At 52.5% G+C, this 24309-nt stretch overlaps 1 protein-coding gene across 1 annotated transcript in view; it reads left to right on the forward strand.

Moving 5' to 3' along the window:
- Nucleotides 1-24309, forward strand: part of CACNA2D4 (calcium channel, voltage-dependent, alpha 2/delta subunit 4) — a 92865-nt gene that overhangs the window by 9206 nt on the left and 59350 nt on the right. The window contains exons 6-22 of the mRNA XM_004692539.1: nt 215-346; nt 1137-1197; nt 1772-1922; nt 3607-3681; nt 4443-4532; nt 4638-4751; nt 5164-5242; nt 7055-7188; nt 8616-8693; nt 9338-9418; nt 9952-10026; nt 12501-12587; nt 13155-13226; nt 21179-21240; nt 21801-21868; nt 22584-22629; nt 22716-22813. Of these exons, the coding sequence (XP_004692596.1) occupies nt 215-346; nt 1137-1197; nt 1772-1922; nt 3607-3681; nt 4443-4532; nt 4638-4751; nt 5164-5242; nt 7055-7188; nt 8616-8693; nt 9338-9418; nt 9952-10026; nt 12501-12587; nt 13155-13226; nt 21179-21240; nt 21801-21868; nt 22584-22629; nt 22716-22813 (1503 nt within the window). The remainder of the gene's footprint in view (nt 1-214; nt 347-1136; nt 1198-1771; nt 1923-3606; nt 3682-4442; nt 4533-4637; nt 4752-5163; nt 5243-7054; nt 7189-8615; nt 8694-9337; nt 9419-9951; nt 10027-12500; nt 12588-13154; nt 13227-21178; nt 21241-21800; nt 21869-22583; nt 22630-22715; nt 22814-24309) is intronic.

Below are 24309 nucleotides of genomic sequence, written 5' to 3' on the forward strand. Positions count from 1 at the left end.
AACCTCCAAACAGTTTTCCATAGTGGTTGTACTAGTTTGCATTCCCACCAGCAGTGCAGGAGAGTTCCTTTTTCTCCACATCCTGCCAAATTTGTTGTTGCTAGTTGTTTTAAGATGTGCCATTCTCACTGGGGTGAGGTGGTATCTCACTGTGGTTTTAATTTGCATCTCCCTTATTGCAAGTGACGTTGAACATTTTTTCATATGCTTCAAGATCCAGATATTTTAAACGGCGTCTACATGTCCGAGGCCTTGAACCCCGTTTTTGTGGAGAATTTCCAGAGAGACCCGACGCTGACCTGGCAATATTTCGGCAGTTCCACTGGGTTCTTCAGGATCTACCCAGGTGAGGACGATGGGACTCGGGGCTTCTTCTCTGGGGCCAGGAGGTCGCATCACACTCAGGCCCCAGGAGCAAACCGGCCCTCCTGGCCACACCTGGTGCTCCTCACAGCACGATATGCCTGTTTCCATCACTAGCCGCTTAATGAATGAATGAAACCCTCAAACACCATGGTAACCAGCCCCGGGATGCCCACATCAAGCTCATCCTACAGAAAGCAAGCACTACAGGAGAGGTGAAGGGACAAACAAGGGGACTCACTTGAAGTGTCCTGTGGTAGAACAGTCACAAGTTACTGTGACCAGCTCCCACATACAGCTACCAGGGGAAAGCCCTCCAGCCGCAAATAAACACAGAAGAAAAACCACCAACCACCTTTGTTCTACCTTTGTTTACTTCCATGTAAAGTAACGCCCCTTCCATTTCTCACCCATCGTTCTATTTTAGCACACCCTCCGGGAGGTCGAACATTTGCCTTGTTTTTCTGAGAGGGAAACCAGAAAGTTGCTAAAAGACCCTTCTGTGTCCAAAGGTTGGAGAAGCCAATCTCCACCTTTCCGGAGGGTTAGACTCAGAAAATAAGTCCCAGGCGCCCCGTCTGGAGGTTCTGCGTGTGCAGTGAAACTGGCTTTTGAGCTGGACAGCCTGCGTGCTGAGGAGGCCTCCCCTTCCCCTGCCTCAGTTTACAGGGTGTGATCTAGAGGTCCCACACCCAGCCTGGGAGTCGTGGCTACCTGGACGCCAGCTCCCAGCCCCGTGAACTAGTAGAGGGAGCAGATTTTTGTTTCCCCAGGCATCAAATGGACGCCAGATGAGAATGGGGTCATTGCCTTCGACTGCCGAAATCGAGGCTGGTAAGTCGAGGCTGGTGAGCGCATGATGAGAGGTCTCTGGGGTGGGCGTAACCTTTGGGTTTTGCCATGTTCTCCTCCAGCCTTGCCTGCCCCCCACCCCTCCCCCGTCCCATCCCAGGGTGTAGGTGTGTAGAACACATATAGGGGGGTTGCCAGCTGCGTTCCTTTCTCTCTAGAGCTGCCTTGCTCCAGGCCAATGACATTTCACTGAACCGGTTCCACATCAGCCCTCTCCCTCCTTACTCCCTGGGAGACTTGGAACAATCCATAGGCGATTGGCTCCCTTCCTCCTGCCGGTCCCTCCAGGACCCTGGCTGAGCCAAAGCAGAGGCCTGACCCCCAGGCTTGACCTTTCTCTACCTGACAGATCCACTACACGGGCAGTCTAGCTACCCAGGTCAGAATCCTTCAGACCGATGCTGAGTGATGATGGGACACGATAAAACCTGGCGTTGCGTTGACCTGAACCCTGGATACACTTGAACCAGAATACGCATAGAAACAGCGGGACTCAGACAAGGGTGGTCTGGCTCTGGTCCACCCATCGCTGGCCTGTTTTTTCTCTCTGCTAAAGGTACATTCAAGCCGCCACTTCGCCCAAGGACATCGTGATCGTGGTGGACACCAGTGGCAGCATGAAGGGGCTGCAGATGGCAATTGCCAAGCACACCATCTCCACCATCTTGGACACCCTGGGAGAGAATGACTTTGTCAATGTCATTGCGGTAAATGCTCCTCCTTCCACTTCTAGAATAGCTCTGTCTTGTTCTAGAAAACAATGTCAGCTGCCTGAGCCACCTACACATACGCTCGCTACTTTACACTCTTGAGTGATTTTTCCTCTCTAAAGCTGGGTGCCTCGCCTAGAGCCACACCAGGGATGGACGTCAGGAACCCAGGAGGTTTCTGCAATATTATGCAAACGTGAATGCCCATTTCTCTGAATTGACATCCCGTCAGTTTCTCAGAAGAGTCTGGGATGTGAGGGGGACGAAGAGCCGCCGGCCCTGGGTACAGACCGGCTTGGTCCCTCCTCCCACATCCTTCACGTCAGTCTGGGCACTCTGCTACAGGACAGGTTTATCACATCCCCCTTCTCCTACTTCCCAAACCCGCACACATCAGGAGAAAGGAGCTAGTGGGTGCTGGGGGCCTGGAGCAACCTGTCACACTGTTGAAAATGCTTATAGTCCATGGCACGCACTTATCGCCTGCAAAGACATGCCAAAGCAATATGGTCTAACTTTAAGATGGTCGTCCTGGGGCCGTGAGAAAGGCCCCCTCATCCCAGAGCTGAGCTTCCATCACTCTGGGCCCACCTCAGCTTCCTCTCCATTCTGGGCCCCAACCTGCAGCAGCCCCAGAACAGCGGGACTCAGTCAAGGGTGGTCTGGCTCTGGTCCGCCCATCGCTAGCCTGTTTTTTCTCTCTGCTAAAGGTACATTCAAGCTGCCACTTCGCCCACTCTGCAGAGGTGGGGACCTGCCCTTTTGCCCAACCCTTCTGCCCCCTTCCACTTCTCCAGCTGTTTGGGGAGTAGCATTAGGGGGACAGTCACTCCCGACATTTCCCCTGGCACACCCCAACATTCTCCTTAGGACATGCAGCCACTGTGATGCCAGCACCATCTCCCCCTCTTTCCAATGATCTAGGAAGTCAGATGAAGGATAGGAAGATTCAAAGTGTAACTGTGGGGAGCACAGTGGTTAAGGAAAAGAGGGCAGGGGCCTCCCTGGTGGCACAACAGGCTAAAGCACTAGAAGCCAGCTGCACTGCTGTGGCATGAGCTCGATCCCCGGCCCAGGGGTGACCCACAAGGCGTGGCAGACCTCTCCTGTCTCCCCGCTGCTCCCCTCAGCAGTGTACTTCGTCCATCTGCCTGTTCTGTTCTCCACTCTGTCTCTGGTGAAGCCTCTCACCGCCCCTGTGCCTCTGGCCTGCACCCCAGTTCTGTATAAATAAATAAATCTTTAAAAAAAGAAAAAGAGAGTAAAGGCATTTTCCTGCTCATTCTCGCCCCCTGTTGATAGCTAAAAGACCCTCTCCATAAATGCAGGAGAAAGAGGAGAAAGCAGTTAGGCACAGAGCCAGACCCCAGGGTGGGGGAGAGCTCTAGGATTCCTGGGGAAGGACTTAGTCTGGTCTTGGGGACAGAGAACAAAGGACACCTGCGATGACTTCACTCTGTGTCCAGCAAGGGATGGATACCGAATGATGTAGCCACTTGAGAAAAAAGCCCAAGGCCAGGATTTGAAGGAGAATTTTAGCGTTAAGGCCTTCTCTCAGAAACACCCCTAAAGTCCAGGGCACCCCCAGGTGCCCCCAAGCCCTGACTGCTCTGTGGGTGGCCTTTGTCACCGAATCTCAACTTTCCGGACTGACCGCATGCCCTGCCCTCCGGCCCTCCAGTACAGCGACTACATCCGCTACGTTGAGCCTTGTTTCAAGGGGACCCTGGTCCAGGCAGATCGAGACAACCGAGAGGTGAGGACCCCTGCCCACTGCTCTGGGGCTGTCTGTGCCGGGCTTGGTGCCTTTGCTGCCCCCCACCACCCACCCCCCCACCACGTGTAGGTTGCAGTTTCCCTGCAAAGGTGCCAGCAGACAGAGCTCACCTGCTAGCTGCAGGGTCTGCACCCCACTGTGGACAGGGAACAAGGAGCAGAGTGACCGTCCCAGGACCCTCTGGCTGACTCCAGACTGTTCTTCCCCCTGGCCTCTCCAGGGCTTTCCCGCTGTGATGGTCACCTCGAGACGCTTCCTCAAAAGGAGACATTCAAACCCTCGGGTTGAGCCCCAGGAGAACAGAAATCTGCACACTGCAGACCCGTCGGTGACGGGTCTGGTTCGCGCCCTTTGAGGCTGCCTCGGGAAGCCGCCTGGAGCCCGTGCAGCTTTCGTGGTGTCCCTTGTGAAATGCTCTGTTCGGTTAAAGGCCGGAGCACTGAGAAGGCTGGGAACCGGGCACTGGAGGGCTGTCCTGCCTGCTAGGTGGGCTCACCCCGGACGCCCCTCCAGTGGCAGTGGTGGGTCCACACCCATCAGCCATTCTCTCACTCTCCCGGGGCGTTTGAGAACATCTGTAGGTCTCCAGGTGTGGAACTAGCCTGGTCGTGGAGCGGCGGGTCCCGCCATGGGTCCTTCTGGGAAATAACGCTAAAATGACTCGGAAATGAAGACCAAAGATGAAAGTCCCTTTGCCCGCTCGCTGCACTGACCCTCCTCTAATTTCCCACTCTCAACAGCACTTCAAACAACTGGTGGATGAGCTGGTGGTCAAAGGTGTGGGGATCGTGAAGCCAGCCCTGAGTGAAGCCTTCGAGATCTTGAAGCAGGTCCCTCGACCTGGGGAGGCCCAGGGGAGGCTGACACCGCGGGAGTCGGGCCCCAGGGTTACCGGCTCCTGACCAGGCCGTGGCGCCTGCACCCTCCCCACACAGTTCCAGGAGGCTGGACGAGGCAGTCTCTGCAACCAGGCCATCATGCTGATCACCGACGGGGCCGTGGAGGACTATGGGCCGGTGTTTGAGAAGTACAACTGGCCGGACCGCAAGGTTACTTTCTGGGTGAAGGTAAAGGGGGAGGGGAGGGGCCCCGCAGGCATGGATGAGATCGCCAGGCCTGCCCTGAGCTCACACGATCCGCCCGCTGGAGCCACTGCTGACCACCCAGTAATGCATCCACTATTGCCGTTGGAAATCACGGGGACCGGGGCATCGAGATTGGCCCAGAGGGCTCAGAATGTGGTATCGAGACTGGAAACAGCAGGCTGTGACCCTGCCTCTGTCTACCAGGGTCCTGGCAAGTCCTGCTGCTGTCGGGGCCTCGGGGTCTTTTTGATCGAAAGGAGTGAGAGCGAGAATCCAAAGGCCGCAGTGCCTGACATTAAAACTCCCCCAGATGGCGTTAGTACCGCTCATGGCCAACAACTGTGGCTGCTGAGTCCCTCTGTGTCTTGTGGGCTAGGTTCGAGTGTTCACTTACCTTATTGGGAGAGAAGTGACCTTTGCTGACCGCCTGAAGGGGATCGCTTGCAACAACAAAGGTGAGTGGCTGGTAGCAGAATTCCTGCACCTGGGCACAGGTGAGCAGAGCACCTGCAGCCCGAGCGGCACCTGGGCACAGGTGAGCGGAGCACCTGTAGCCGAGCGGCACCTGGGCACAGGTGGGGAGCATCATCCCAGCCTGCTTGGGGCCCCATGGAGGGGTGAAGCTGTGTGTGGAGTCTCAACGTCTGCCTCTCTCTTTCTTGGAAAAAAACAAGACAACGTGTAGATTGTTCCATGTAAAAGTATGCATAAATACTTGGTTACTCCTGCAGGGACATCAATCTTAGGGTCACCTGAAATGGAACTTAGCCGTCATCCATCTTTGTCTGCAGAAAGGAGAGCTAGCTTTTCAGAAAAAGTCTGACACAAACCACAGGACCGGAAATAGGAGTCAGCGGCTGGGTTGACATTTAAATATAAGTGCTCCCGGGAGTCCAGCCTCCATTCCTCTTCCTTGAGGCTAAGCCTATTTATTTATTCTGGTTCTGCTCTCAGACAAAACACAGTCATTGTTGTCTGTGCAAACAGTTCTTATCCGTCTCCAGCCAGAACCAAAACCTTGGACTTTGTAATGCCAGGTTGGGTTTTCTTTTCTTTTCTTTCTTTTTTTTTTAAGATCTACTTATTTATGCATACAAGAACTGGGGTCTGGGGTACAGGTCAGATGTGCAGGGGGTGGGGTGATTCACCAGACACAGTGGGGAGCAGAACAGGCAGATGGACTGAAATATGCTGAGGGAAGCAGTGGGTAAGACAGGAGAGGTCTGCTGCACCATGGGTCAGCTCCCTGGCGGGGGATCAAACTCGTGCTGCAGTGGCTGCAGATAGTCTCATAGGCTGCGCTCTAACCCATTGCACCACCAGAGAGGGCCCCAGGTTGGGTTTTCTTAAATCGCCAAAATTTATTAAACATCTACTATGTGCCTCGTAAAGTTTCCAGAATCAACTGGATTTCAGGATGAACTTAATCTTACATTTGCTACTGTCCACCAGGAGAGATCAACATGTAATCCGCCAGTGATAATAGAACCTGAAATGCACTATCAGGGAAAGGGTCACAGACCACGCAGGGAGCTGAGGAGAGCTGGGAGAGACACTGATGCCATGTGGGGGGCTGCAGGGAGGCCTTTCCGGAGGAAGGGGTCTTTAAACTGAGACATAAAGAACTCATAGGGGCCCATTGGACATACAGAGCTGAAGGAGTACTCCTGACAGGGGACTAGCGTGTGCAAAGGACCCACGCCAGAGGTGGCTGGGAATTGAAAGCTGTTCCGCTCTCTGAAGTGCAGGCACATACAGGTGCTATGTCATCCGCAGCCTTGTAAGCATCTGCTCTGTTAACTATCACTGTGGCTACAGCAGGGGTCACAGCACCCCTCCCCAGCTGAGAAGGACAGTGTCCCAGGAAGGAGGAGGTGGTGAGGGTAGAAGTGTGTGTGGCTGACTTAAAACAAGCTCCCCCAAACACGCCCTGAGCTGGAGTTGCAGGCAGGAGGGGGTGCTCTGGAATGTCCCCCGGTAAGGAAGTGAGCAGGATAGCGTTTTGAGTGGGAGAAGCTGACCTTCAAGGCCCTCACAGGTGAGGTTCAGCTATTCTCATGCCAGGTCTGGATTGGGAAGGCCCTTTGAGTTTGCCCAAGTTGGGGAACAGCCTTTGTACCCCACAGCACCACTGGCTTCCAGCTCCCACCTCCCCCATTGCACTGGGAGGGATGAGCTTGGGGGGCCAGTTCCCCAGCCCAGAGCAGTTCCCAGCAAAGGCCCCAGCCACGAGCCATCGGCGGTGAGCTGGGCCCCCCTCTCCCCAGGCTACTACACACAGATCTCCACGCTGGCAGACACCCAGGAGAACGTGATGGAGTACCTGCATGTGCTCAGCCGCCCCATGGTCATCAACCATGACCATGACATCATCTGGACCGAAGCCTACATGGATAGCAAGGTGGGGCCCATCCCTGCTCCGGCACTACCCCAGGGGTGAGAGGCGGCTCCCGGGTCAGGAGGGAGCGAGCAGACCACCACACTGCAGGAGACAATGCAAGGAAGGGAAGGCTCTGGGCTGACTGGCAGGTCCTGTGCTGCCCCCAAGGACAGAGCTCCTCGGCTCCACTCCCAGCCTCCTCCTTCCTGTTGTCTCATCTCCTTCATCTCTCTCTCCCTACTGTTATGGGAAGAAAGGTCCATAACCTCACCAGTTGCAGGAAGAAGACACCAGGGCTTCCCCGGTCTCCCCCCTCAGCCTCTGCATATTTAGAGACCGCCTGTGGGCCGCACCGATGTACACAGCAGAGCAGACCCAGGAGGCAGGGGGATGGATGTTTGGGGGAAGAGAAGCCTTCCTGGCACCTCTCACATCACATCACATGTGGCCACTTGCTTCTGTCATGACATATTAGTCTGGGACTTAGAGACCTGAAGCTTGTGCTTCCGTGAGTCAAGTGCATTTCCTTATGTCAAAGAAGTCTGGAGCTGGCAGGTCCAGACTGGCAGGGAACTCCCTGGTCAGTGGGAACCTGGCTCCCTCCCTGTGGTCCTCTTGGCCACCCCAAGTGTCCTCTTTGTCCAAGTGGGACAGTGGAACTCTAGGCACTGAGACCCCCTCACTTCCAGAAAGCCTGACTTCCAAACTCTAAACCATCAGATTAGGAAGGGGGAAGAGACTAGAGGCTTCTTGCTCCAAGAAGCGTCTACGCAGCAGCCCATGGCTCAGCAACCCCTTTCATTATCCTGGTGAAGGTCAGATATCAGTGTAGCTGTCTCCCTTGCTGGCTGGGGTCTATCTCTGTGACAAAGCAGGGTGCCCGTGCAGAGCCCCCTTCCGAAGTGGCTGGAATGGGCACAGCGGGATAAGTGGTCAGGGAGGCGGGCCGGCTCGAGCCCGGGCATCACTGGCTCTGGGTTCTGTGTGCAGACACAGGTGTGGGCCTGTCCCAGGCGTGACGCAGGGCCGACGACGGCCACCCACAGCCTGCCCTTGCTCCGCCACCCTCATGCGGGCACCTGGGTTTGCAGATGGCTATGCACTGTAGTTTACGCCAAACTCAAGTCCACAGTGGGGACTACACGTGGCTCTGGGCACCCAGGAGATGGCCTGCAAGGTGCCACGCGTGGCATTACGTGGTTGGGGTGAGAGAGCTTAGCGCGCCTGCCTGGGAGCGGAGCTCCTAGTCTAGCGCAGTCCGCCAGGGCCCCGTTGAGCCCATCTCCCTCATCCAGCATTTCTGGACAGCATTTATGTCCTTCTGTAGAGAAGGACAACTCCCTGAGGGGTTTCTCCTGCTGTGGGAGGGTGACACTGAGCATTCACGTGGCCGTGGGTTCCCGCCTGTGGTCCCTCAGTCCTCTGGGCTCTGCTCTGCTCCCTGGCAGCTCTTCAGCTCACAGACACAGAGCCTGATGCTCCTCACCACGGTGGCCATGCCTGTGTTCAGCAAAAAGAACGAGACGGTGAGTAGCTGTTCCTTAGGACCAGGGCACCACTGGCGTCCTTAGGTCAGCAGGCATTAGAGCCACCCTGGGAGGGGTTGAAATGCAGGGTGCAGGCCCTGGGCCCAACTGGCTGCTTCAGAATCTCTTGATTGGGTGAGGGGTTCAGCTTGGGGTCACCCCACTGCTTTGCCTGGGGGATACAGTGCTAGAGAGGCCCCTGCCAGCCTTCTAGCAAAACTGCACTTAGCCCACCAGGACAGACCAAATTTGTGAGGGATTTTCGAGAACCTCCGTCCTCCCTCGGCCAGCGGCCCCGTGTGTCTGGTGGCATCCACAGATCAGGGCCCCTTGGGTCCCGACTCTTGAGTCTCCTCTAGAAAGGTTAATATTTCATTCGACTTTGTATTTCATTTAAATATTTCAACTTAAATATTAACATTGGGCATTAGTCTTCCTGGCAGTCGAGATAATTCCAGGGCCTCCCCTGGATTTTTATTCCACGGTGCTCTCTAAATGCAGAGTATGTGAAAGCCCCAGTGGCCTCCTTTTCTAAGCCCTGAAAAGCTGAGGGCCCAGCACAGCCCCCCACCCCGCCCCTGTGCCACCCGCCCCCCCCCCCCCAGCACGGCTTGGTCTCCTCTGACCCTGGCATTTCCTTCCAGCGATCCCACGGCATTCTCCTGGGCGTGGTGGGCTCTGACGTGACGCTGAGGGAGCTCATGAAGCTGGCTCCCAGGTACAAGGTGAGCCTTGTAGGGCAGGTCCCTAAGGGGGGTCACAAATTCCCTAAGAGCAGCCCCAGGGCTCAGGGGCCTCTCTGCAGGCAGCACAGCCACACCCTCCCCCACCCTCACCCAACCCCCACCCTCACTCAGAGCTGGGACTGGCAGCTCCCTCCTGCCCCAGGCAGTGCAAGCCCAGAACTTGCAGCCTGGGACCCTCCCACCACCGCCCAGCCTTTGCTGTGGCCTTCAGTAAGTTCTTTCCCTTCCTGGTACCTCAGTTTCTCAATCTCTTTTGGAAGCAAGTGAGATTATATCCTTAAATCACCTCACATGTGTGTTAAGAAAGAGGCCAGGTGATGGGCATTGTGTAGCTACCCGCCGAGAGTTTGGAAAGGAATTTAAACCAAGTAGCTAGAGGCGTGGCGCTGCCCTGGTTCAACGCCCTCTGGAAAACGCGCAGCTGCGAGCTGCCATCTTTACCCGCTCCACAGCCCCACGCCCCACTCGCTCCATTTCAGCAGATTTCATGCTCCCCAACCTGTCTTTGCTAGCTCGGAGTGCATGGATACGCCTTTTTGAACACGAACAATGGCTACATCCTGGCACATCCTGACCTCCGACCCCTGGTAGGTACAGATTTGATTTACCTTGGCTTCTTTCTACGGGATCTGAGGATAGTTCATAAGAAGTTAAAACCCTAACACACAACGGTTCCCTTCAGGAATCCAATGGGCAACATGGGGTGGGGGGAGTGAGTCATGGTTCCTGCTTTCAGACTGTACATGACCAAGCCAGAGCGATATGGCAAACACGTGTGGGCTGATGAACAGCTGGGAGAGCAAGGGACAGAGTGGACAGCTGCCCGTGGGACACAGCGCTGACGCGTGTCTCAGCCTGTCATCCCACTGTCCGGTGTCGAGTCTGTGGCACCAGCAGAACTCCAGGCGCCCACCCAAGGGGTGCAAAGCAAAACTCACATGAGAAGTAGGGGCAGCCGAGCTGAGGGCCCCCTGAGTTTTAGGTCAGCCTATTCTGTTGTGGCTGTTTTATGACAGCTCTCCTGGACAGGCAAGAAATGAGAAAGCTTTCTTAAAAAGAAATCTGGGTGCAACAGGTTAAGACGCAGTACTGCAAGCTGGCTGTAGTCTCTTCGGTGCAAGTTCGATCCCCAGCCCCGGAGGTGACCCTCACGGCACGGCAGACCTCTCCTGACCCACCCACTGCTCCTCTCGGCAGTGTTCTTTGCCATTCTGCCTGTTCTGCTCCCCACTCTGTCTCTGGTGAAGCCTCTCACCACCCCTGAGCCTCTGGCCTGTACCCCAGTTCTGTATGCATAAATAAATAAATCTTTTTTAAAAAATAAATGTAAGAGGCACACTGGTAGGATTTTAACCATTCAAGCATCTTCAGGGGTCTCCTTCTGCTAAAAGGACATGCTGGGATTAATTCTTAACAGAGCCTGATAATAAACTATCCCCTTCCTTTTTTGATAGGATTACTAAACTAAACCTAGGGACATCTAGTAGTTGATAACTCTTGATAGCTGTCTTGGCATCCAAGAATGAGACAAAGAGAAAGCAGGGCCAGAAAATAATAACATTCAAAGAGTGTTGATGAACGGCTCTGTGTCAAGCTGGAGGGAGGTCTTTATTAGGCACTGCAGAATCTGTCTGTCCTTGGCTCTATCCCAATCAAATATTCTATTAACAAGATGAAAACCCAAAAGGCAGATGCCACAAAGTCTGGAAGGTATGGTGAATACATTAAGTGAAAAAAATTAGTGCTCAGAAAATAGTCTTCTAAAACAATAGGCTGTGGTGACTTCGCGGGTTAAAGCACAGCCCCGCAAAGCTGCAGCTGCTTCAGCGCAACTTCCATCTCCAGCCCAGGAGCTGACCCACAGGGCACGGCAGACCTCTCCTGTCTCCCCGCTGCTCCCCTCAGCAGTGTATTTCATTGATCTGTCTGTTCAGCTCCCCACTCTGTCTCTGGTGAATCCTCTCACCCCCCACACTTCTAGCTTGTACCCCTGTTCTGCAAGCATAAATCGATCTTCAAAAAAAAACTGGGCCCTCCCTGATGGCACAGCGGGGTTAAAACGCAGCACTGCGAAGGTGGCTGCAGCCGCTTCAGTGCCAGTTCGATCCCCGGCCACAGAGGTGATCCACATGCCACAGCAGACCTCTCCTGTCTCACCTGTTACTCCTCTCAGCAGTGTACTTCATCCATCTGCCTGTTCAGCTCCCCACTTTGTCTCTGGTGAATCCTCTCACCTCCGACACCTCTGGTCTGTACCCCAGATCTGTATGCATAAATAAATACATCTTACAAACGAATATATAAATCAAACAATAGGCTGAAACGAACAAGACAAAATGTATTTAAGTTGCATGGAAAGTTCTGCCAGATTGTCAAAGCCCGAGCATAGAACTGCGGGGTGTAGTTTGACTGCACCACAAGTGGAAGCCAAGGGAGCACAAGTGACAGCTGGACTGAGCTGTCGGGACAGCGAGCACCTGGGAACCCGCAGAACCGGGCAGCAGTGAACACCATGTACTATTCTGGGCACCCCGTTTACACCCCACACCCCACCGGTCCATCTGAAAGGCTGACCTCTGTCCTGGGGTTCGGTTGTGGCAGTAACGCTGATAAGGTCAAACATAGTCCTGGGAGTGAGACGGCTCCATGCGGGGGAGGCAAACCCGGAGAAGCGAAGTTTCAGCAGACAAACATGTTCAAAAATGTAAGGGCTGTCAGGTGGAATATGTCTGTGCAGCTCCGGGAAAAAATGAAGACCCACCGGTACAAAGTTAGAAGGAGACAGATTTCAACGCTGCACAAAGAAGTTTCTAACAGTTAGGGCTGTCCAGACCATGACTAGCTGACTCACAAAACAGGGAAACAGCCTCTCAGAGGCCGACGGACCATCTGTCGCAAAGATTGGCAAGAGGCTTGGGTGGCAGTTGGGCCCAGATGACCTTGAGGAGTCACGGAGAGGTTCTGATTTCATGAACGTACACCAAAGGCTTTCTAGAAGAGCCGCAGCTTGAGCAGGGCCTTCTGCTAACTTCACGTTTTCTTCCTGATCTACCTGTTCCAGTATAGAGATGGGAAGAAGCTGAGACCCAAACCCAACTACAACAGCGTGGATCTCTCCGAAGTGGAGTGGGAGGACCGAGCTGAGATTGTGAGTGTGGAGAGTCGGGGGTTGGGGGAGGGGAGCAGGAGGAGGGGTTTCTTCTGCTCCACAGCCAAGCCCCAGGGGAGCTGAGGGCTGTGGCCATGCCACCAACCTCACAACCCCCCACTAGAGACTTTCCCAGCCCCAGTCAGTGGCAATGCCTAGAATGGGCAATTCTTTCATTTCTTTTATTGATACAAAAATACAACACCTTCCTGGACCACGAGAATTTCTGACATGGATGAGCATGTGGCTGCAGGCCACAGGGTTTCAGTCCTAGGGCAGGTATGTCTCAGTGACATCCTGGGCCACTCAGGTGGAACCCCACACCCCACTGCTCACACCCTGTGTGAAGCTTGACTGGGCCCCCACACATGAGCTTGGTGAGTATGCAGAATTACAAGCTACAGGGATCTTAGAATCAGGTCTATCTTCCCTCCTGGTTTTCTGTTCAGGAAAAAGGGAAGGGCCCACAGTGTTCCTAGGCATCTCTCCAATCTGGACAGTAAAGCTCAGAACCTTCTGCCATCCAGTGTGGGCCAAGGGGCTGACACCATTTCTTTCCTCTTGAAGCTGAGAACAGCCATGATCAACAGGGAGACAGGGTCTCTCACTCTGGACGTGAAGGTTCCGCTGGACAGAGGGGTAAGGCGCTTCACAGGAGGAGGCTGGGGTCTGGTCCCAGGGCCGTAGCAGCTGTTGGGGTTTGGGGTAGTGGCAAGGGGCATAACTGAGTCAGCACTAAGCCCAAATGCTCGCTGTGGCCCAGAGAGCTGGTTCCGCAAGCCTATCCCCGTGGTGTCCGCCGCGTCCCGGTCCAGGAGGCCTTACTCCTCTCGCTGCCTGGGTCAGGGAGACCGCTGAGCAAGGCCGTAGGTTAGCCAAGCCATTTACCACTCCTCTGTCTTCCTTATGCTGCCTGCTATCTGGCCCTTTCATTGTTTATGATGGAAGGGAGAAAAGTGACGGTTAATTTTGCAAATTGTTAGCAGCTCTTGCAAAACATGTTCCATGGAAGAGGGTGGAAGTCACTGCTACTCCCTGTAGCTGAATTTCATTCACACCCTCAGGGGTGGAGACCCTCGCTGGGGCCATTTCTGTCCTCACAGGCTGCACGTCAGGGACACGAGATCAGTACATATCCTCATGTAGAAGATTCCAGTGCACTGGAGCTGAATTGCATTGTCCCTTGACATATTTACAAATGTCACCTCCTCCCTCGGAGCCATCCCCACCCCCTCCTCCCGTTGCCCATCTGCCTCAGCTAAGAGAACACAGGCATCTGTCTGCAACAATTAGACCCAAGTTCTTCCACAAACACAGACCCCCATGGAAGCCAAACAAGAAAGCATTGAGACACAAAAGCAGCTCGTTGCCTTTCTTTTGGGCTTGGGCTGATATTCACGGGAACCAGTTTCTGAATTCTGTGACATCTTCTTGCTTTCTAAAGCTCTGGACCAAGCAGAGACTCCTTGAGGCAGACTGAGCGGTATCACTGCTGTCAGACAGAAACTCCTCATCCAAAGAAGTCGAGGTTTTCCCCACGCGTTTTCCCACTCATCCTGCAAGCCCCCCCTCCCCCCCGGCCCACACACACATACTTGAGGGAGCTGTGGTGATCCAACCTGCCACAGCACGGAAGTTCAGACTAGCGTTGAGGCTATCATGAAAACCGTAACGTGCTTGAGGCCCATGGCCAGTAAGGATAGATCTGATATCCGCTATCAGATCCAGACCCACTAAGGATGTGGGCGTCACTGGCCTTTCGTCCATTGCTTCCGGTGACCGGGGTTTCTCAGGCCGTCCTCACAATTCTCAAGCCACCAAGCCAGAGGCCTGCCAGAAGCAGGCCATCCGAACATGTCCTGACGTCTCTGCCCATTCCTGTGAAATTTGCCCATTGCTGCTACAAACCAGGTTAAAGCTGCAGTTTAGCAAAGACATCCTGGAGGGTGGTGCTTTCCCATAAAGAGGCGGGGCCGTGATGACCGTGACCAGAATGGACGTGTTCCGGCACACCGACCTTACTGTGGCCGATCGGGTGGGTTCTTATGTCCAGGAAGCTGTTGAGGAACAATCACTGACACACTAAACTAAAGATTAGCAAGCTCGGGTTTATTGCAAGAGAGACTCCTGCCAGGAGGGCTCTGGGGAGGCGCACGGGTAGCTTTCCTTTTGTAATCTCTCACGGGGACTTTCCCTGTCCTGGTGCTTCCCACTATCTCCCTTTGCTGAAGACACCCCAGGCTACTGTGTACCTCTCTGCGCCTCTTGTGGTTACCAGCCTCTGCCTGCTGGCTCAGCGGCCGGCCGCCTTCTGTTCCGTCGGTGCCCAGCCTCGGTCTGCTACTTTCCAACCAGCCTTCACCAGCCAGCTCCTGCAGCCAGCTAGTTCTCTGCTCCCTCATTACCACCATGACTACATGACTGGCAGCTGGCACTAGTTAGACATCGGGTTAAGCACTTGATCGCGCGTTTAACACTCAGCCCGTGATGGGCTTTGCAGTTCACAGATGAGGAAATCCGGAGAGTCCAGGGCTCGCCGGAAGTCACCTAGATGGTCAGGCTGAGGCCCCGTGTGTCTGGGGGTAGGCAGCACCCTCTTAACCACTTTGAGGAAGGTCTTTCTCCAGGCCTGGCCCTGAGTTCTCACCTCAGTCTGCAGCCGCCATAAGGGTCCTCCCAAGAGGGGGGAAATGCACAGGACTGTGGTGATGGCTCATGGGTGAATGGGTGATGGGAAGTCCATGGGATTGCAGTTGAGCTGGAAAAAGGCACAAAATGATATAAAAATAAATATTATAATATTAAAAAAAAAATCCCAAGAGTCTGTAGAATAAGACTTATAGCCCATCGTAAAATTTCATTGTTTTCTCCTCTTCCCCGCCCCCACAGAATCATAGCTCAACCATGTCCTCCCTCATTTTTTTTTTTTTAAGATTTATTTATTTGTGCATACAGAACTGGGGTACAGGCCAGAGGCTCAGGGGTGGCGAGAGGATTCACCAGAGACAGAGCGGGAAACAGAACAGGCAGATCCATGAAGTACACTGCTGAGGGGAGCAGCGGGCGGGTCAGGAGAGGTCTGCCACGCCATGTGGTCACCTCCGGGGCAGGCGGGAATTGAACTCATGTGGAAGAGGCTTTAGATTCTCAGTGCTGTGCTTTAACCCACTGCGCCACCAGGGAGGGCCCCTCCCTCCATTTCCCTCCCTCCATTTTTAGCTGCCACACCCAGGAGCGTGGGTGAGGGGGACCCACAGCAGCGTCCAGCCCTCGCTGCCCTGACCCATCACGACAGCCACTCTTGTAACTGATGGTACATTCTGTTTCTCACCAACCATCTCCCCAGCCTGTTTCCCTGTTAGAGACTTGCCAACAGCCCTGTGGTCTGCCAGCCTGCCAGTCCATCCCTCACAGGCCTGCCTGTCCACCCCATGGTGGTGGTGGTGGTCTCACCTGAGAAGCTTGCCCTTGAGCAAAAACAGCCTTCAGGCCTAGGCCAAAGGAAGCTCTCTCAAAGTATTGGGGGATGTCTGGTAACCTTCAAGTCACCCTGCAGGCTTCGTCGTTACCTGCAGGGCATTTGACTTGAATCCTACTCCCCCGCCCCTTTGGGCCCCGGGGCAGCTGTGGGGCCATCACCAAGGACAGCAGCAGCCCCAGCTGGACTCACAAACTCACAGTCCCTGAGACCAGGCAGGTCACTTTCAGAGAGGCGAGCGGGAGAAGCAGCAGGCTTCAGCGCCAGCCCACAGCTCCGGGCACAGGCTCAGCCCTCACAGCGGACCTGCGGCATTGTGGGAAGAGCCGGTGAGGCAGATGTGGGTTTTGGTCAGTGTGCACGGGCTCCTGTTTGTTCTGACTCTTCCCTGCACTTGACCCCACTCACCTTTCCACTGATGGCCCAGCCGGCATGCGATGACTGTGGTGCAGAGACACCGACTTTCACAGCCACTTCTCTTCAGAGACTGAAGGACAAGACCCCACGCAGCTGGGAAGTTTTGAAGCTGGCTGCTTCTCCATGCCAGGAAGGGGAGGCCACCATCCAGAGCACAGCAGTGGTCGGCACCCTGGACTCGCTTCTGAGTGGGACATGACTGCTGCTTCCCCTCTGCCTCGCACATGTCCTGCAAGCTCCTCCTTGGACCACTCTAACTTGGAACTGGTCAGGGAAGTAAGTCTGGGAAATGTGGACACAGGTTAGTGCATTTGACACAGCCTAAAACCACCACAGGAATCCAGTGGAAATCCTAAAACTGAAGAGAATAATATCTGAAATGAATTTTTTACTGCATCAGCTTAAAAACAGATGTAGGGGATAAGGACAGTGGCTTGAAGACAAATAGTAATGATCCAATGTGAATACAGAAAGAAAATGTTGGGGGAAAGTTCTCTTGTGTTACCTGTGGGGTCATGTGAAATGACCTGATCAAGCCAGAAAAAAATGAAAAAAAATACATTTTCAGATAAATTAGAACCCATCACATCAAATCTGCACTATAAGAAATGCTTAAGGAATTTCTTCAGGATGAAGAAAAATGACACAGATGGAAACTCAGATCTACATGAGGAAATGAACCTCACTGAGAATAGTAAATATGTGGGTTAACAGAGGGTTTTGTTTATTCTTCTGACTCCTCCAAAGGACAACTGGCTACTTAAGCAAAATGTTGACATTGTATGTGGGCTTTGTAATGTATGCAATGTAAGATCTATGGCAACAATAGCACAGAGCAAAGTTAGCCCAAGAAGGTAAAGCTAATTTGACATTCAAAAAAAAAAAAAATCAACCAATGTAATTGACTGCATTAACAGACTACAGGAGAAGAAACACTTTATTGGTTATCTCAATAGACACTGAAAGAACATTTGACAAAATTTAACTAGGAACAGAAGGAAACTTCCTTAATCTGTTAAAAAAAAAACTATGATCAAAAACAGCATCTATGAAAAAATTAACTTTTGATCATGCAATAATGAACTTTTCCTCTCCAACATGAATAAAATAAGGCCATCTACTTTCACCACTTCTGTTTACCCTCTAGTTAACATTGACCTGGAGTTTAAAAGTATCTATCCTTGCAATAAGGCAAGAAAACAAAACAAAGGCACAGACATAAGAAAGGAAGAAGCAATCAGTTAACATTCACGTATGATTGTTTCATAGAAAAATTCCAAAATAGCTGGTCTGTAAATTTAGCAAATGCATAGAATACAAGGTTACTATTACATAAAATCAATTGCATTTTGATATATAGCAGCTATAAGAGGAAAGTAAAATTATTTTTTAAGTTCCAAGCATCAAGCAATATATAATACTGAGGTATGAATTTAACAAAAACATTTATAACCTTTGTACTAAAAACTACATAACATTAGAAAATATATCAAAGAATAATTAATACAAATATTAGATAGAAAAATTAAGTAAAATAGCACTCTTTGTGAGTTGTAAAAATGATGTTGTGAAGATACCCATGCTCTGAGAATTGATCTATTCAATCTCAATTAAAATTTAAGCAGTCTTTTAGATATAAAGGAGGATAGTAAAAAAAGGTGATTCAAATATTTTCATGAAAATGTACAGGTTGTAACATAGACAAAATTATCTTGAAAAGGAAAAATACAAATTTGGATGACTCATCCTCCCTGACCTGAAACTTTACTAAAAAGGTAGTAACCAAACTACATGAACCAAACAGCATGGCATTGAGATAAGAACAGAATGAGGATCAATGGAATGGAACAGAGAACCCTGAAATAACTTACATATCATCAATTTCATCATCCAATCAGGATACCTTGGTAAATCAATGGAGAAAGGAAATCTTTCAATAAATAGTGCTGAAACAACCAAGTAAATGTATGAAAAAAAGAAACACAATGAATGTGACACTGTACACAAAAAGTGATTGGAGCTGGAGCATGACCTTCAGTGTAAAAGCCACAACTCAAAGGCTGACAGGTAAATCTCTACGAGACAGTCTCACTGCCACTTCCTTAGTGCAAAGATTCCTTAAGCCAAACACCAACAGCACAACACACAAAATAAAATTTGGCAAGTTGGATTTCATCAAAGTAAAAAGTTCAAAGACATCATTAAGAAAATGAAAAGAGACAATTTATCACTGATTCTGGTCTGTATCCAGAAGACATTAAAAGTGCAGATAAAATATCCACAAAAAGACTAAGCACTCAATGGAAAATGGACAAAAGACTTGAATAAAGCCCATGAGAAGACACTCAGCTCCTTCAGTCATCAGGGAAATGCAAGTTAAAATCACCTTGAGATTCCATTTCACACCCTCTACAATGGCTAAGATGCAAAAGAGCCAAAACACCAGATTCTGGCAAAGATGTGGAGCAATTGGAACTCTCTGCTTGGCTAGTGTAGTGGAAAATGTTAGAAAATTGTTTGTCGGGTTTTTATACACATATGTTTAGCATATGGCTCAACAATTCCATTGCTAGGTATTTACCAAAAGGGATAAAAACATATATCCACAAGAAGAGTTGTTGAAAAGTGTTTAACACAGCTTTAGCTATTATCACTGCAAACTGGAAACACCCAAGATGTCCTTTGCTAGGTGAATGTTGACACAAACTGGCAGGACCCCAGGTTGTTGCGCTGCTGAGCCAGGGGAAGGAACGCCGACTCACCGGTATAGATGGACCTTAAAACACTGTGCTGAAGCACAAGAATCTAGGCACGAAAAAGTACATACAATAAGAAAAAGCCAGAGTAATCATGATGGGCCCTCCCTGGTATCACAAGGGGTTTAAGAGCAGCACTGTGAAGCTGTCCACAGCCATTGCAGCATGAGTTCGATCCCCCGGCCAGGGAGTGACCCACACGGCGCGGCAGACCTCTCCTGTCTCACCCGCCACTCCCCTCAGCAGTGTGTTTCAGTCAATCTGCCTGTTCTTCTCCCCACTCTGTCTCTGGTGAATCCTCCACCCACCCTGCAGCTCTGGCCTGCACACCAGTCTTTATAGGCAGGGGAGGGAAACTGGAGAAAACTGGAGCCAGGAGGTGACAGTTCCTCCCCTGGAGGCATCCCTGGGATGAGACAGGTAGAAGAGGGTGGTTCTCTCCTGTGTGATTGAAAGTCAAACCTCTGCCTGCCACCCCTTTCCCGGGGCATCTCTTCCATCATTTTACTCCAGTTTCCAAAATGCAAGTGTTATAGGGCACCTCAATTCAGAGAGAGGCACCCCTGAAGCCCCAAAACCTGCCTGCTCTAAGTGGGTTCTGCCATCCGCCGCAACAAGACAAAACATATAAAGCTTTAATGAAAAGTGACTTTAATACAGTGAATATACAATATGAAACACAAAGAATATAACTTCTAAATCAAACACCTGAAGTTACCCATCCCCTCGTGGGCAAAAGTCAACCCAAAAGGGATTGGCCCAAAGCAAGGCCTGAAAGCTGCCACAAGACTAAAGCACCTTCTGGCCGGGACCCATGGAAAAGGGTCAGAAATGGCCAGACAAATCTGGGAGGAAAAGAGCAAAATCAAAATCAATATAAACACTGCCATAGTCACCTCCCTACAGGTATCTCACCCACATCTGCCTTAACCAGTCCAGGGTCAGGAAACAAGGCCGGTTTCTTCATCACATGCTTGCTGCTCCATGTGGCTTCCTCAGGTCTCCTTCTCCATCTGCCTTCCGTCTGCCTTCCTTCTCTCTTCTTCTCTCTCCTTTTTCTCTGCTCAGTTCCACCCTCCTTCTGGGTGGGGCAGGGAACCTGGAACTTCCCTTCTCCTAGGGACCACCCAGTTACACAAGGAGATGAATGAAATATGAACAGCTTCTGAGCCAAACACTTCTTGTAGCTTTCTCAGTGATGCAAATTTGTGCCTACATGGACAAGCCACAGAACTTCAGAGCCCGGAGCAAACCCTGCTTCCCTGTACCCGCCCTATCACCCTCAACCTCACAGCAGCCTGAGGCAAGAGCAGCTGTGGTGAATCCTGGAGAACAGGGAGGCCTAGATCTTCCCGAGCTTGTCAGTGGCTGGGAGGGGCTTAGCCTCGCCTGTGTGTGCCCAGCGAAGGCCAAGAGCCTTCACCGCTGTGTGCACCGCCTGCCGGCCTCAGTCTCCCGTGTTAACTGAAAGCAAAACAGCAACAGCTTTGAAAGGGAAAGCTGCAAAGCAAGCGGTGGCCTCGGGAGAAGGTGGTGGAGGAACTGTGCCCCTCAACTATCTTCAGAGACAGGGAGCTTGGGGGTGGCGCCTGTGCAACTTAACCTGATGGTCACTAAAGTGAACTAGGATCTGAACACCCCTACCTCAGTCCCACATGTGAGTGTCCAGTAGTCACGCCGGCCGGCCGCCCCTCTGACTCCACAGGTCTAGCCCTGCTCCTGCTGCCCCTCAGCGCCCACGGGCGGGGTTTTCTGGGCCAGCTGCTGGCTCCGCCAAGGGTGTCAGCAAGATGAGGAACTGTAGGGCAGGGAGGAAAGGGACCGAGAAGTGAGGGAGGTGGGACAAAGTGATGGAACCCCAAGGGCTTCTAGGGAGGCTGTCGGGGCACGGTCAGGGCGCCTCTCTCCACCTAACACTTGTTTCTCCTTTGCTCTTTCAGAAAAGAGTCCTGTTCCTGACCAATGATTACTTCTTCACAGACATCAGTGACACCCCTTTCAGGTAAGGGACCCATGTTTTATTTGCAGGGAGGGAGGTGAGTGGCTCATGAATACCAACGGCTCAGAGTAGGCTTCCAAGTTTGGGGTATGGATTTACTTACTTGGCTAACTGCGGTAACAGAACAAGGCCTCGGTCTCCATTCAGGAAACAGTATCGAGACCTGCTTTGCCAGTGAGGCCTCCTGGGCAGGTTCTGGGGCCAAATTGCTTGGTTTGAACCCCCCACTCTACCACTGACAGGCTGTGTGACCTTAATCAAACTCCTTAACCACTCTGGGCCTTCGATTCCTCATTTGTATAATACAATAGTAGCTACTTCTCCGTGGTATTATAGATTAAATGACAATCTACGGAAAGATCGTAAAGTAATGCCCCATTTGTAAGATGAAAGAATTGAAGTTGAAGTTCTCTTAGGTGCCCTGCAGCTGGTGAGCTTGGGGCAAACGGTGTGTTGTGCATGTGAACACATGGGTGTGGAACGCTCCAGCCTGGAATGGAGGTCCCCAGGAGCTGGCGGCTGGGTGGTGGCCACTCGCTGTGTGAGTTCTCCGCTCTCCACAGTTTGGGGGTGGTGCTGTCCCGCGGCCACGGAGAGTACATCCTCCTAGGGAACACGTCTGTGGAAGAAGGTAGGTCCGAGTCAGGTACTGGTGGGCAGTTTCGAGAGAAAAGGAGTTCCCTTGGGAGGCTGGCTGCCCCCCCCCAAGTCCCAGGTGGCCAGCTGAGGCTCAGACAGGCGCCCTGGAGAGAATCTTGTGTTCCGTGTCCTCTGGTCTGGCACGTGGCAAGTGTGCATTCCCGGGGGGCTATCCTGGGCGGGCAGAGGGGTCCTCCAGGGATGTGCATCTTTGAGCAAAGCTGATGCTGCTGTGAAATGACCACGAGACCGCAAGGGAGGAGGCCGGGTAGAGGGATGAGTGAAGCCGTGCGCTGTGCCTTCGGCACCACTCTGGGGGCACAGGGTCTCCACACGCTGTGCTGGGTGTGAGACCACAGGGATTCTCCTGACTGCATGCCCGTCTCTGGGGCATCTCTGACTCTCCCTTGAGCGCAGTTGGGAAAATGAAGTAAAAACCACTGGTCTCAGTGTTTGCTCCTTTGAGGGTGACCCTGGCTGGTGGAATTCCGACAGCAGGCAATGGGAGGAAAGCCAGCTCAGAAGCAGGCATGCTACTGATACTGACCGAGTCCCTACTCAAAAGAGAACAAAGAATAAGCCCAGCCTGGCCTGGAGGAAGAGGACTCCTGGAGGTTTGGGGTGGGGGGGTGGAACTGCAGGGATTCCCAAAGCTGGAGTGTGCATGCACCCACGTGGGCCGCTCTGAGCACGCACTCTGCTCTCAGGTCTGCACGACTTGCTGCACCCGGACCTGACCCTGGCCAGCGACTGGTAAGCAGGAAAGTCATGCACAGAAAGAGCCGGGCTGGGAGTGAGAGGTGGCGCTTTTGGGGCGAACGGACTCTCCCGGCTTCCAGGATCTACTGCGTCACGGATATAGACCCAGACCACCGGAAGCTCAGCCAGCTGGAGGCCGTAGTCCGCTTCCTGACCGGGCAGGACCCAGCCCTGGAGTGTGAGTGGCCACCCACCTTCACTTGCCTTCCGGGACCCCACAGCAGAGGTGGGGGTGCCTGGGGAGAGGGCCTCCCGCGGAAACTCACTGGAAGCTGCAGCAGAACAGGGGGATTTCCAGAGGCAAAAGTAGAGCCACTTTGGGGGCCGGCTTAGAGTAAGGAGAGTGCTCCCATGGCCGGGCCTGGGATCTCGTTCGCCCTCTGTGAACTGAGTGCATTAAGGCAGAAGAGAGGCTCATACCGGGTCGAGGCTCAGCCTACCGCCGTCTCTGCCTCCACCACCATCTGGCATGGGAGCTCCCGTTTAATGGCTGAATCTCAGAAGTCCTCATCGCTGCACAGAGAGCATTTGACCAGATGGTCTCATAAAGCCGGTGGCCTGTGGCTGCGTCCTCACCAGCCCCTGGGGCCCGGATGAGCTTGAGGCCCGCTCCACAGAGGCACCCATAGGACCACCCTTGCATTGCGGCTCTTCTTCCTGCTCTCTGCGAGAAGGAGCAGGTCATCCTGTCATGGAAGCAGCACCCCAGGAGAAGACTCTGCCCCCTGGGCCAGCCCACAGAGCACCTGCCTGCTCGCTCCCTCGGCCCATCAGCATACCTGTGAGCATGAGTGTGGGCCAGGCCTGCAGTCACTAAAGCTGCAGAGGCCAGACAGACCAGGCCTTGCTGCTGTGGTGCTTGTAAGCCAGTAGAGAACCACACAATAGAGAAGCAGCAGATATGGGTAGATAAAGGTTATGACAAGTTGAGATCAGTGCACTAGAGGGTGGGAACTGTGTTCAGCTCGTGGTCCAGGAGAGCCACTCTGTGGGGAGGGAAAGAACCATGTAGATGGCTTCGGGGGGTACCTTTGAGGGTACCTTTGACCTCCTTTAGAGGTACAATGTGTCTCCTTTGCGGTTGAGTGTGATTCCTTTGGAAGTACTATGGGTCTCCTTTGGGGGTGATATGCAGAAATGTTGGCTGCTCATCACTGTGAATCTGTAATGTCACCAAAGCATTTCCTTTATATTGGAATACTACACAGCTGTGAAGAAAGATGAAACAATGGCTTTTGGGACAAAATGGATAGACCTTGAGGTGATTATATTAAGTGAAACAAGTCTGAAAGTGGAAGGTAGATATCAGATGGTTTTGCTAATCTGTGGAAGGTAAACAATCAAAAAACATGCAGGGTAAAATACAGTAGGAATAAATCTTGAACCCAGTTGAAGAACTTAAATGTGTAACAGAGGGAATGGAGGCGGGAGATGATGTGGCAGGAGGGAGGCAGAAGGGGGGCTGGGTAGTTTGGTGGAGGATAATGGAGAATATGCACATATGAAGAGCCAAAATGTGACCCCAAATTTAAGTTTAAAAACTAGTAGTAAGGGCCCTCCCTGGTGGCGCAGCAGGTTAAAGCACAGCACTAAGAAACTAAAGCCACTTCTGCAAGAGTTCGATTCCCGCCTGCCCCGGAGGTTACCACATGGCGCAGCAGACCTCTCCTGACC

Source organism: Condylura cristata, unplaced genomic scaffold (genome assembly GCF_000260355.1).
Source record: "Condylura cristata isolate star-nosed mole 26May11 unplaced genomic scaffold, ConCri1.0 scaffold00034, whole genome shotgun sequence".
Classification (NCBI taxonomy): domain Eukaryota; kingdom Metazoa; phylum Chordata; class Mammalia; order Eulipotyphla; family Talpidae; genus Condylura; species Condylura cristata.